Genomic DNA, 13,676 nt, shown 5'->3' on the forward strand with positions numbered 1-13,676 from the left:
TAGTTTTTAATACAATAAGTGACTTCAAACATTTTATGGTAGTGTACACATAAAATGCAATGGGCTACTCCTCTCATGTATTTTTTTCCTTCTTACTCATTCACTGTATTATGCAATCATTCCTTTCTCTCTGCCTCTGCTGCACTGCAGCAGTCTCCAAGTGTGTTGCATAAGAGCATTAACCCTTCCCCCACACAGACTGGCCCTGTAGCCCACTGTCCTCAGCAGCGGCCCGAGTGACCTACATACTACACAGACTGTATGAGTGTATGGGGAAAGCTTCTGCTCTGATGGCTGCTGTGGAGACAGCGGTATTTAAGGCTAATGCTAGGTGTCTTGAAAAATGAGGTGGCAAGTCTGAGTGCTGTGTATGCGTCACTTTTCACGATAACACATACACATACACACACACACACCTTAAACATACAAAACATCCAAAAAACAGATCAGAACAGAGAACAGACACACACACACCTGCAGCTGGGCAGCAGGAAGGTTGACGTCAGCCACCATCTCGGTGCAGGGATGTTCCACCTGCAGACGTGGGTTCAGCTCCAGGAAGTAGAAACTGCCGTCCTGACTGTACAGATACTCCACTGTGCCTGCACTCACATAGCCCACCATCTTAGCCAGCTTCACTGCACACTAAGAGAAACACAAAACAGCATAAAGGTACAATAGTAAGGCATTTATTCCTGTTGGCTGCTTTAAGTACTTTGCAGTATGATCAACTAGTAATGTAGGAGCAAACCATAAAGACCACTTCCTTTCATTTAAAACCATTTCCTTCCATTTAAAAGAAACTCATTTTGCTACAATGGATACATACAGTTGTTTGCAAAAATGCACGTTTTGTTGATTTTAAGTGAAAACCTGTATTTTAACAAATAAAATACAAAACATTCCATAACTTTTATGCCACTTCAGTACAGTTGATGGTGACGTTTCTTTTACTCGTGTAAATAGCCATTCGCCTACAACAGTATAAACCAGCGAGACAGCTAAAAAAGGTTATGTATCCGCTACTGTGTGGATATTTATTGATAACGTAATATTAAAATCATACAGACAAAAATATACTGTGGTAAGATTTGTGGCCACATACCCTCTCCATATTCTCAAACACATCAGAGGTGGCGATGGTGGCAGGTGCCTCCTCTATGATCTTCTGGTGTCGGCGCTGTACGGAGCAGTCCCTGCCAAACAGGGAGATGGCGTTGCCGTACTGATCAGCCAGGATCTGCACTTCCAGATGGCGCGCATGCTTAGCTAGACGCATGACGAAGATGGGGGAGCCGGGAACTTCCGTTTGCACCTGGAATGTGACAATTAGCCAAGAAAACATTAGATTTTAAGATTTATTGCATATGGTATTACAGCAGCTGGGTTCATGCAAACATTGTTGTCCTGATTAGATCTCGATTTCAGATGCCCACTGACCTGTCTAAAGAGGTTGGGGAAGTCATCAGCACTGTTGACCTTGCGGATGCCCTTTCCTCCTCCGCCTTCTGAGGCTTTGATCATCACGGGGTAGCCCACCTTTTCTGCAGCCTGCCAGGAAGATCAAACTACTGAGATATGCTAGCAGCTAATGGCTAAGAGTAGAACACCACAAAGATGTAAATTACTTGTGCAGTGGTCACTGCTGGTGACAATGTTTATTACCTTGAGACCAGCCTCCACATCCTGGATGCAGCCCTGCTCATAGAGCTCATGTGGAACATTGATGATATGCTTCTTCTGGTCATTTTCCGACCACTCCACAGTTAGCCCTGTAGGAGAACACATGGAGACATGAATACCTATTCACTCATCAGCATTCATCCTATGGACATCCAATTATGGCTAGATCTGAACTAGACAGCAGTGTTTTTCATCAGTACTAGCCTTAATTACAGTTAGTTCCAGCCACGCAAGCTGATTGGTTGAGAATTGTTCTAACCATGCTGTTATTTCGCCATAACATCATGGGTTTTTCACAAACACTGTATCACTCCGCTGAGACGCTGTTGCTAAGCAATGACTTTGACAGCTGTAGGAGACGCTCAAGCCATCTGAACGTTTTTACTTGTTACTTTGCCACAAACAGAAAACGGATACTTTTAAGATCACATTTGACCGACAGACGATTTGGTCAGACTCTGAAGATGAGACTACACTAAATTTCCAAACTGTCAGTTGGTCTGTGTATGGAGTTGAAGAATGACCTGCCAGATGTTCAGCGAGAGAGCAGAGCTCGTTACTCTGACGTAGCAACGAACTGCTTGTTAAGGAACTATAATTAGGCGGAAGGAACTGCTGACATTAAAACATATTAAATGACATTTCTTATCTTATTTCTTATCTTATCGTATTTCTTACTTAATTTATTTAACTGTTGTATAAAAGCAATAGAACACTCGAAGTTGTGCGTTATCGCTATAACATCACGGCTGTGATAATCTCTGCGACCAAATCACAGCCGTGATGTTATTTCGCGATAACACACTCCCTCTCGTGTTCTATTGCTTAAATAGCTAATTTTGCTAACAGTTCTCCACTCACTTCTATTTGTCTGTTAGCTACATAAGCACTTTCGGGCAAGTGATGGGGCAGAACAATATATCGATATTTAATCATAATCATGATACTGGCCTTAAGAACACTAATATTAAAGAGGGCTGCAGTATGCAAACGAGCCCTCTAACCAGTGTCTTATGTACATTGTGATGTGAGGAGTTTTACCAGTGACAGCTCCAAATGAGTGTTTCTGTACATGTCTTCATGTTAAGTGTCTTCATTTTGGTCAAAATAATGCTGAACAATCTTTAATTCATTATATAATTATTATTCCCCACTGGGTTTAAATAGATTAAAAGAAGCATCACAGCACAAATATTTTTGTCTATATCATGCAGCCCCATTAAGTGGACTGGCATTTGCTTTTATTCAGGGTGTGTAAGGGGGAGCTTGGACAGACCTGTTCCGCTCCATGGTAAAGTTGGGATGCCAGCAGTTTGCGCCACAATGGAAGATGCAATCTTGTCTCCTAGAGCCCACATTGCTTGGCTGGGAGGACCTGAGATTTAAGAATAGCCAGAATGGATGTTTTAACACCAACATAACACAAAAACCTCATCTACAGGTGAAACAATTATATTTTGAGGAGCCGAACCCATGAAGGCGATGCCGTTCTTGTGAAGCAGCTCAGGAAGTTTTGGGTTCTCCGATGCATGACCCCAACCAGCCCACACGGCCTAAAGTGAAGAAAAGGTTAAAAAGAGAATTGAACTAAAACATGTTAACCATGCAATACACATCTGCAAGCAAAGCAGACATCAAATCTCATCAATCTTGACATATTTCAGCCATGTTACTTCAACTCCACAGCATTTTACAGTAAAAGTAAATGTACTGTAAATGAGCTTGTATCTAATCAGTCTTACTGAATAAAAATGTCTTAAGTACCTGAACTGGAATTCTCTTGGCAATGTCTAAAATAAGCTCCACATTGGCGTAGTTGTTATTGTTGGTTCCTCCAGGAACGGGTACATAATGATCAGCCATTTTAATGTATTCTGTGGACATCACAAATGAAATAACTTCACCACATTTCAAAACATTTTAAAGGCAAAAATTCATATTCTCTATAACAGTAATATGCTGCTTCTATCATAACAAAATCTCATATCTCCAAAACGGTAACTTATTAGGAGAAAGAGAAAAATGAAATGCTCTAAAATGTGTAGTACATTAATGCAAAGTAATCAGCATCACTTTCTATTGGTTAACTTGAAATGAGCATAAAGTGCAAATGATGATTTTTTTTGTTTTTTAAGGATGATTATACAACAGTGACAGAATTATACACATTTGAACGTCTTTTCATCCATGGAAGCACTTATCCAGCTTCCACCTCACTGAGCAGAGCCTTTCTCTATTAATTAGGCCGACAACAAAGCCAGTCTCCACTGAAGTGCTGCCTGTTTAACCACATCCTTTATCATGGTGTTATGAACGGCAAAATATTTCAGTTCCAATTTTTAAATCACCTGCATTGGCCTTTAGGTCCTCGGGGGTGACCATGACGACGAAGCGGATGGCCCGCTCATTTCGGAACATCTCATAAGCCCAGCGCCTGATAGAGCGCATACACTTGACGGCAGCAATGCCATTGTTGGCAATGAGCACCTACAATGTCAAAATACGTGTTTAAATTAAGGGTGTTAAAAATGCAGATATGTTAATTATCTATTGAGAGTAAAAGTGCTAATTTACAGCCAGTTTTGAGCAATGTCACTTTAGCAGGATGTAGCTGGCCTCAGATCTGTAAAACTGGACTATGTATTACTGAACTAACATGGCTAACAATAAAATAAAAGATAACAGATGCCAGTCAGCATAATTAAACCAAGATTATACCAACTGGCCGCCATTAGCTTTTATATTTGTTGGCCACAACAACACCTTTAGTTCACATCTTCCTTTAAAGGAATAGTTTCACTTACTAACTACATAAATAAATAAATATCAATTTCAAAGGTAACAAAATATGCCTACAATGTAGTCAATAAGTCTAAACATATTTAGTGTCTCGAGATTGCTTCTGGAGGCAGAAATTGTAAAGCCCACATTTTTCCTGTACATTAACGACACAGGTCCAGGGCAAAATGAAAAAGTAAACATCAGATTTTTATGCTGAAAGCTCATTGGACACACGTGGTGGCCTGATTTACCTTCTCGATGACTTTAGTTCCTCCAAAGCGTGTGACAAACTCAGCAGGGGAGGCCACGGTGAAGTCCCTTTGTAAGTCTATACGTCTGCGCTCTCTGCCCTGCTTCACCAGGTGCAGCCCTGACATACTAGGCCTTGAAGAAAGGAAATTCAACACAATTTACTTTAGCCTAGCACAGTGGTTCTAAAACCAGTCCTGGACTCGCTATAAGCCCCCTTTTTTCTCCATAATTCTATATCATGAGTTGGAATACAGCAAAAAATTTGAACTGTTCAGAAGGCCTTCATTTGAGAAAATGATATTGTCTTCATAAAATTATCCTAGTTAGCACTGACAGAAACCTGATCTTTTAGTTTTTAGCTTAACTCTCCCTTGTAAAACTCAAAAAATAAACTCTATGTAACTCTAAATAAAACTATGACCTACAGAAAGCATGGGTTATTTAAAAGATGAAGCTTTCTAAAAACACTGAAAAATCTCATTCTTACATAATGTAGAGTAAATTTGCCTCTAGGCCCTAAGCACTGGTCAAATAAAATAATGATAAATAATTGCAAATGTATATTTCACAAAACTTAACACTGTGCTATTATCATGAGATTTCTGCAATGTGGTGACCCCTTTACACCGACGCCCTGCAGACGTAATCAAAGCTCTCTATTAGATGCTCCATGGTAGGTCACGCAAAACAAAAAATCCATTATTTGTCCATAGCTAGCCAATCATGGTGTCAGACACTGATTTTCATTACTTTACATTTACAGCAGGGCCACTAGACAAGAAGATCTGACCTGCCATTGAAGCAAGACAACTGGAACCATGTTTTCCATTGTATAGAGGAAGCAGCATGTGCATATTAAATATGTATATCGCTGCTGTCAGAACAAAACATCTCCATTTTTGTTGTTTTTCAGTTTTTGACATAATTTGAAAATGCCTGTTGTCCTTCACATTGTGTTGAAATTTCATGATGAATAGACCGCAGAAAACGGCCCAAAATGACTTGGAAACAATTCTGGCTCCACTGAGTTACATTAAGAGAAAAGTATGTTTTTTCCTTCTCCTGTAAAGTTATCATTTTGGAGATGTAAGGTTTTGTTCCAACAGCAGCGATATATTTCATAACTTCAGGGCTACAGTGCAGCAGGATTCAATGATGACCACTCCAATAAGGGCTTCAGATGTAGCGGAGTGATAATTAAGGCAACATCCATCACAGCTGGGAACACTTGTACAGACTTCTACAGACTTCATTACTGTAGGCCTGTTTTTTACCCCATGAGAATGTTACAATCAATACAGAGGGCTATAGATAGCATTTAATGGAGTTCTGATACTGTAAAAGGACTCCTGCCCAACGCTGCTGAACAGGTAACTCTCAGTCATGACACCAAGCCAAGAGTGTCTGAAGTGTGTTTCTTAACCTACTCACTGGAGCTACGATACTGTAGATAACAAGTGATGGAATCTTGTACTGCACCAATTAGTATTGTGCAACTTGACTGCCTTCATCATCACATACTTGCGTCAAGCCACGAGTTATAAAGTAATGTTCTCAGAAACTACACAAACAAGTCTATCTGAGATTAGTTCATAGGCTCATATCCTACACCTCTCTTGTTTTATGTCATTTTTCCCCCCTGAGGTCCACTTATGATGTTTGTGCGAGTCTATGTGTGAAAGATAGGCATAACAGATTTTTACACTGCCATTTTCAACCTCTTTCCTTATAATTAAACAGGCTGTTGCTGTTACTCTGCCTTTAAGACTGCAAATGAGCTGTTCAGATTGGCTGCCCCTTATCATGCCTCTTTAAGAAAGCAGTCACACTCTTTATAACTCCAGTGTGAGTGAAAATCAATAAACCATGTAATTTGAACAGGTGTATTCAAATCTTTGCATATGACTGTCTGTAAATGCGTTGGCTGAACTCACAACAGGCTGTTTTTGCTGCTTAGTTTAATGAGTGGTCAGTTTTGTACTTTGATTTAGGCATGTAGTTTGCACAGTGCTAATTAATTAATTTGTTAAAAGGAGTGTTATGATATCAGGTATATTGATTGATGTAAATTTGTTTTGGCATTAACCACTGCATGTTGGTATTACAGCTCTACTTCTTAGCTACGCTAGCTGCACAGCTTCACTAAAGCAGCAAACCTCAGATGCTATATGTAGTGTTAAACGACTACATTTGGGGTAGGACAAAACTGTATACATTAGATTTTTCTCCAAACTATTGTTTTAAAAACTAGTCTATACTGGTGCAAACCATCCAGCATATTACACATCATAGCAAATATTGCAGCACTTCTGCTGGTCCAATGCATCCGTTTGCCTGCCGCTATGATTTTTAACCCCAGCTCTGATTATAGCCGCTAAAGTGCCACTTCCTAGAAACCATTTTACAGGGTGGTTGGGGAGCCTGTACCACACACGTAGCAAGGAAGGGGAAGAGGAGGCAGAAAAATCTTCCCGATCCGCTAGGAATGTGAGCTGGCGCTGTGGTGTGCATGTGTGTGTTTGGCTGAATTCTGTATGGCCTGACACTGCGTGGTTACATCATCACCAGCCCACTAGCACACGCCTTCCCCCCACCATACACACCACCACGCTTTTTGGAAAAAACTCCACATATTTCCTCCAATCCCTCACAGCAGCTCCTCCTCCCAACCAATAGGAAAGCAACACATGAGAGAGGCGGATCCTATTGTCTCTCAGTGGCAGTTTCAGCACCATTTGCTGGCCCCCCACAATGTATACATTCGTCTCTCTTCACTCAGCACAACCATCTGTTATGAGCCACACAGACTAAAATTTCTATTATATTTACAAGATGAAATGTCAGTACATAACAAACAACACGAATGATTATCAACAAATAAAGATTTAAGTTCCATCAGCTTTATCACAGCTACTGCAATAGGGGAATGTAGAGTACTGTGCAAAAGTCAACAGACTATGGTTTGTTTATTTAACTTCCAGTAAAAATTCAATTTTTAGATTAGAGATTAGATCCACTTTCATAAAGAAGAGAAAACGCAAAAAAATAAGTGAAAAAAAGAAGGTGTGTCCAAAAAAAAACAAAAAAAGGGGGATTCCTAACAACCACACAAGACCTTGGCAGGCCAACAAAACGATCACTATCAGATAAACCTAAAGCTTTTATTTGTGAGACAGAGGAGAAAATCGAGTTCTACTCTTTCATCAGACATGAAAAAAATCCCCAGGTGTTTCTGTCCATCCTTTCACTGTGAGGCAACTCAAGCACTATGGGTCTGAAAGGACGTGTAGCTGTCAAGAAGCTCTTACTAAGAAAAGGAAAAGGAAAAAAAAAAAACTTGCAAATCAAACAAAAAGCTGCTGGTGTTCTCAGAATAATCAACTGACCACCCCAGAGTCCAGATCTCAACATAGTGAATGTGTTTGGGTTTATTTGGATCATGAGAAGCAGAAAAAACAACCAACTTCTAAGACTGAACTTTGAAGGTGTTGAAAAACATCCCTGCAGATTTCTTTGAAAAACTGAGAGCAAGTCTGCTGAAAAGGACAGAAGCTGTAATAAAACAAAGGGTGGACACACTACTGAAAAATGAAAAGCACATTTAGTTGTTGAGGCTTCTAATGAATTTTCTGTTAGGCTTTTTTTTTTTGCTTTCTTCCCTAAAGTAAATAACATGTACATAATGGCTATTTTGACTTGATATTAAATATAGTGCGCAGTATTATATTTTTATATATAGCAGTTCTGAGAAGACAACAAGTGTGCAAAAGTGCATCAACTCAAAGGTGGGCTAAACGGAACGATCGGTTTTAATGTGAAGAATTTTTAAAAAACACAAACCTTTGACTGGCACTGTACACAGTTTCCTCAGAGTTGAGCACTGTACTGTGCTCAACTCTGATGAATGGTAGTGAATGGGAGGGGAAGAGCGGTGCTGCAGCTGCAGCAGTTCTGCTCATACAGAAAAGCCCTGTGTGATTGTGGGCGGAAACATTGAGCCAAGGCTTTTCACACACACCAGCGAACCAGAGAGGGGGCTAACGAGGGAGACTTCACCTCCATGAACTCACCACTCTCAATCCTCCATTTTACACTGCCGCCCTCCACGTTTCCACTTGGACATATACAGTGCCCAGCAAATGTTAAGGGACACCTAGATTTTCAAACTGCTTTCAATATAAAGGAGCATGTTTTCTTTTACGGTCTAAAATAAAGCAAATTAATTAAAATAGTGTTAAACAGAAAGCTAGTAAAATTAAAAAACTAATGTAACGACTGTTACCCAGGGAGAAAAACTAAAGCCCATTTATTTTATACCACTTGTTGTGGTGTCAGCACTCAAACTTTGTGTTTTCTAAGTGTTTAAACGAGGCTAAATGATGTGAGGAAAACACGTAACTGTGATTTTTCTGAGAAATATCGTTATAGTGATTTTAAATGTGATCATTTTTGGTACATTATAGATTCAGGCTGGTGGGTGAAACTGGATACAACTAAATTAGGGAGAAAATTTGGGGAAAAATCCCAAAATTGCCAAGAAGGCCAGAACAGCCATTTTTTTAGGAACGCTGAACAATACTGGGCCAGACTGCTAGTTAAGTCTTGGTTGTATTGCCCCAATTCAAACTTGTTAAGACAAACTTCTTGATAATGTAGGCTATAATTAAGAGTGCAACCCTTGCAATTTCAAATTGCAATTTTAATATAAAAACAATTCAACTTTCAGCCATTTGTTTAAACCGCATTTAGATCAAAAGGGTATCAATAAGTGGAGAAGAAAACTATCCAGTCATTATTTACGCTCTTCATAATAAGATCAGCTAATGACATATTTGCAGGTATTTTTTCCATACTATACAAGGAAAATCAATCATTTCAAAAGAGGACAGGTTGTGTGCTGCTCCAGAGACTCCGATCAGCTTAAATCAACAACACAACGTAACAGAATTGAGACTTACACTTATTCACTATGCACTGAATTACAGTGAACTTTTACAGTGAACTTTTACGATGCAATTTAAACCTGATGAAACACCACAGATATGCCAATCCAAATTCCAAGCAAGTTATCTAAATGAATCTGAATCAGACGGCCAAGAACAGTGATGACATGCAGACAGGCATCTAAGGACAGAGTATTTTTTAAAACAATGCTCTGCTTTTTCTTCACTGTTCTCTTCTTATGTTTTGAGTTAAAATTAGGAATAAAAGTTGAGAATGTTTGTTATTCCTGAAAAATGTTCTGAAGGTTGCTCTTTTTTCTTGGGAATGTTCTTAAGAGCACATTTGAGAAAAAACAAAAGGCCAACATTGCAAAAACAAATGATATTTAACAAGACATGCACAACGATATCAGAAATATACTTGTATCGGTACTAGATATCAGATATTTGCTTATATTTCCAGCATCAGTGGAAATATCAGTGTGTGAATATCAGTGTGTGAATATCAGTGTGTGACTGATATTTCAAACCGATTTTTGATGACATAATTACTCTATCCTGAGTAGCATGTTTAGGCAGACTGTGAACGCTGGGCTGTTCATTTTACCGTATTTGTAACCCTCAAATAAATATTACATTTCTCCATAATGGTAATCCAGGTGGAGCTGATCCCAATTCCTGCATTTTGTAATTGTTTACGTATCGGCATTGGCAGATGGGTACATGCCAAATATCGGATATCAGTAACGGCCCACGATTCCCACATTGGTGCATTTAACAGTTATGTATATTTTCATACTAAAAAACTGGAAAAATTTTATAATTTAGGAACATTCTGATGCACGTTCTATGGGTCGACTTCATGTATTCGGTCCCATCAGCTAAGAGGCCAACGTTTAAGAAATTCTTTTTTTAATTACAGTTTCAACTGATGCTTTGATGCCATCAGTGAAACCACTGTGAGATAAACAGTCCCAGACTTTAACGTTTCCACCTCTGTGCTTTACAGAATCCCTAATGCAGTCTGGTCTGAACTGTACTCCAGGCTCCTTCCACACAAACAATCTACCATCAGTTTCTTAAACATTTGATTAGGCAATCTGTTGAACTTCATTAAAGTTTACTAGTGTCCAAATATTTTTCGGGGCCACTATATCTATCTGTATCTCCATCTGTAAGAATAGCTCTATGATCCAAGGCCTTTGACGTGTGTCCCAAAACATCTGAATCCACCCAAATTCATGTAAGTGTAATCCTAAAACGTAGTTTAAGAACGTTTTGGGTTTTTTTCTGGTAATCTGGCCCCCATTTTGCAACATGCCACAAAATCTGAAACTTCACTGACCTCATGTTGTGCAACGGTCCATCAAGGCTTTCAAATCCCATCTCGTAAGTGCTGTCTGAGCTCATAGAGGACGGAGAGAGGGAACGCTCTTTCTCCTCCGTGGGCAGCCCTGACTTGCCCAGAGCCTCATCCTCAGAGTTATCCTCCGACACGGAGCCGATGGTGAAGTGAGAGGCCAAAGAGGCCGGAGGCTTATCTACAGCTGGGTCCTGCTCTGCCATGGCCGGACGACACTGGCAGGCTCCAAATACTGGAAAGACGGAGAGAGAAAGAGAGAAAGAGAGAGAGAGAGAGAGAGAGAAAGAGAGAGAGAGAGAGAAAGAGAGAGAGAGAGAGAAAAAGAGAGTGTTATTTTAACCTATTTTTATACTTCACCAGTTTTGCTCAGGCTGTACAGTTTATTTATTATTTATAAAGAAATTTCATTTTCATGGTTATTTTCAAATAACAGTACTTATTTAAACTGCAGTGCGTTTAAGCAGAATAAATTCCACACACTTAAAAAAGATGGTTCTTCAAGGGTTCTCTGATAACAGCAATGGTTCTATTCGGATCCATGAGTTTTATGTTTAACTATTTCATGCTTAAATGGTTCTCTGCCTGGTGAAATGCTTCTTCAGATGGATGGAGACTGTGCTGTATATGGTTCTATATGGAACCTTTTTGAAAATGGTTCTATATATCACCAGAAAGGGTTCTGCTACTGTTACGATATTAAGCTTGCAACAGCAGAAGAACCTTTTTTAAAATAGTGCTCTACAGAACCATATACAACACATTGTCCATCAACCTGGAACCATTTCACCACGCAAAGAACGATTTAAGCATGAAATGGTTCTATATAGAGTTAATGGATCAAAATATAACCATTGCCTTTACTAAAGAACCCTTGAAGAACCTTCTTTTACGTGTACTTTTACCTCAGTTCCATTTTAGTCAGTCATTCACTTTAAATTCCCAATTTCTTTTTTTAATTTTCTTGTTTAATTTTATTGTTCTGTTGGTTCAGCAGCTTTGCTGTTGCTCAGACTGCTCACTTTTAGAGCTTTATCATTTTATTATAGATCCAAAACAGACAAGATTAAGGCCTGACAAACTTCAGTTGCTATGCTAACAGATGATGGATGGATTCAGAAATCCCAGTGCAGTTCTACTGGGAACTCAGTAACTAACTACTTCAGGAGTGTCTTCTTACTTGATACTTGAGTGAAAAAAGTTTTCATTTATTTATTTGTTAATTTCCATTTGTTTTCACTTATTTGGACCTACTTTTGCTCTACAGGTAGACATTTTTCCACAGCACTGACAACACTTTTTACCTCAGGGTTGTTTATGCCAACTCTGCTTACCAGCACTACAACAAACACAGCTAACTAACTAACTAAGCTAACACTAACTCACCTGGCTCTTTGCTACATCACAGCAGATGAGGTGACAGTTCAAACTCAGTGTCCGCGCTAAGTTTTGAGTAAAGTCTCCTCTGCTTGCTTACCGATACCAGTATTCCCAACTCACTGCACACACAATTGCTTTACCGCCGGACACACCTTAAAACCAGCTCGCTCAACCTGACAAACTCGTCCACACAGACACAGCAGGAACACACGCGTGTCCTCGCTACGGACCAGGCCGATGTCAGCTTCCTATTCACCAGACTCTTGTCTGAATTTTCCCGTTCCACCTTAATTCGTACAGCAGTTACAATCTGGCGCCTCTGACAACGGCAGCACATTCAGATATGTGTCTTAAAGAAGCGCGAGTTCACTGTCAAACGTTTAGAAATCACGTTTATGTCGTTCCTGAGATACTAAAGGAGCACATAGCTTTCATGGTCACTCCAAAACCTGCTTTCTAGCCACTGCTACACATGAAAGAAGCCACAGTGGGCGGACATTCTGTAGTTACATGTGTTAAACACTGCCGCATAACGCCGGTGATGGGCGAGGAAAGCCACCATCCAGCTAGCATGCTAGCACCGGTAATACGCTTGGGGCGCGTCCCAATATGCGTGCTAGTGTTCTAATTAGAGCACTTTGTTGAAGCGTAATCGCGACTACAGCACGAGCATTATAGCATTACTAGTATGAAGCCAATAAGACCCAATGGGAACCATAGTTTACGCCATAGCTAAGCACTAGTTAGAACACCAGTACGCATTTCTGGACCCAGTGGTCGAATGACCGGACCGAATTCCAGGCACCGGCTTAGTGATCTACTTAGAACACAAGTACACATATTGGAACGCAGCCCCCTCATCCACTTACCGTGCAAAAAGAGTCGGCAAGCAATTCTGATGTGCTGATCCCGACGGGGTTCTCTTCTATGTGGTTAAAGCGCTAATAGCATATCTAATCCTCCGACGGCGACTAGTCTGTCACAGTCGGCCGAGACGTTCACTCCGCAGCCCCCTTTGACAGCAACATCACGGTGGCGTGATGCCGAGACAGAAGCGGGGTTACTTCTGGACGTCTACCTCTGACCTTGGCCGCACGGACTCACGCCGCATGAGGGAGCCAATCAGATCGCACGCCTCGGTCGGGGGGGGCGGGTTTATCCATGCAAATTACGAAAGAAGGTGTGACCAATGAATAGAGGAGTCGCCGGGTCCACGTGCTCATGCCCAGTATGGTCTGATCCCAGCAGAAGCGTTTTGCATTAAAGGTACATCACGT

General features: G+C 40.3%; 1 protein-coding gene across 1 annotated transcript in view; it reads right to left on the reverse strand.

Annotated features, from left to right (window-relative positions):
- acaca (acetyl-CoA carboxylase alpha) overlaps positions 1-13,466 on the reverse strand; it is a 59,364-nt gene extending 45,898 nt beyond the window's left edge. Inside the window, exons 1-11 of the mRNA XM_036580364.1 lie at positions 13,269-13,466; positions 11,005-11,254; positions 4,716-4,848; positions 4,032-4,170; positions 3,448-3,557; positions 3,155-3,236; positions 2,960-3,058; positions 1,666-1,772; positions 1,441-1,551; positions 1,106-1,315; positions 475-645 (exon numbers count right to left, since the gene is read on the reverse strand). Of these exons, the coding sequence (XP_036436257.1) occupies positions 475-645; positions 1,106-1,315; positions 1,441-1,551; positions 1,666-1,772; positions 2,960-3,058; positions 3,155-3,236; positions 3,448-3,557; positions 4,032-4,170; positions 4,716-4,848; positions 11,005-11,225 (1,383 nt within the window). The 5' untranslated portion in view covers positions 11,226-11,254; positions 13,269-13,466. The remainder of the gene's footprint in view (positions 1-474; positions 646-1,105; positions 1,316-1,440; positions 1,552-1,665; positions 1,773-2,959; positions 3,059-3,154; positions 3,237-3,447; positions 3,558-4,031; positions 4,171-4,715; positions 4,849-11,004; positions 11,255-13,268) is intronic.
- Between the last annotated feature and the right edge of the window lie 210 nt (positions 13,467-13,676).

The sequence above is a fragment of the Colossoma macropomum genome, unplaced genomic scaffold, assembly GCF_904425465.1.
Source record: "Colossoma macropomum unplaced genomic scaffold, Colossoma_macropomum, whole genome shotgun sequence".
Classification (NCBI taxonomy): Eukaryota; Metazoa; Chordata; class Actinopteri; order Characiformes; family Serrasalmidae; genus Colossoma; species Colossoma macropomum.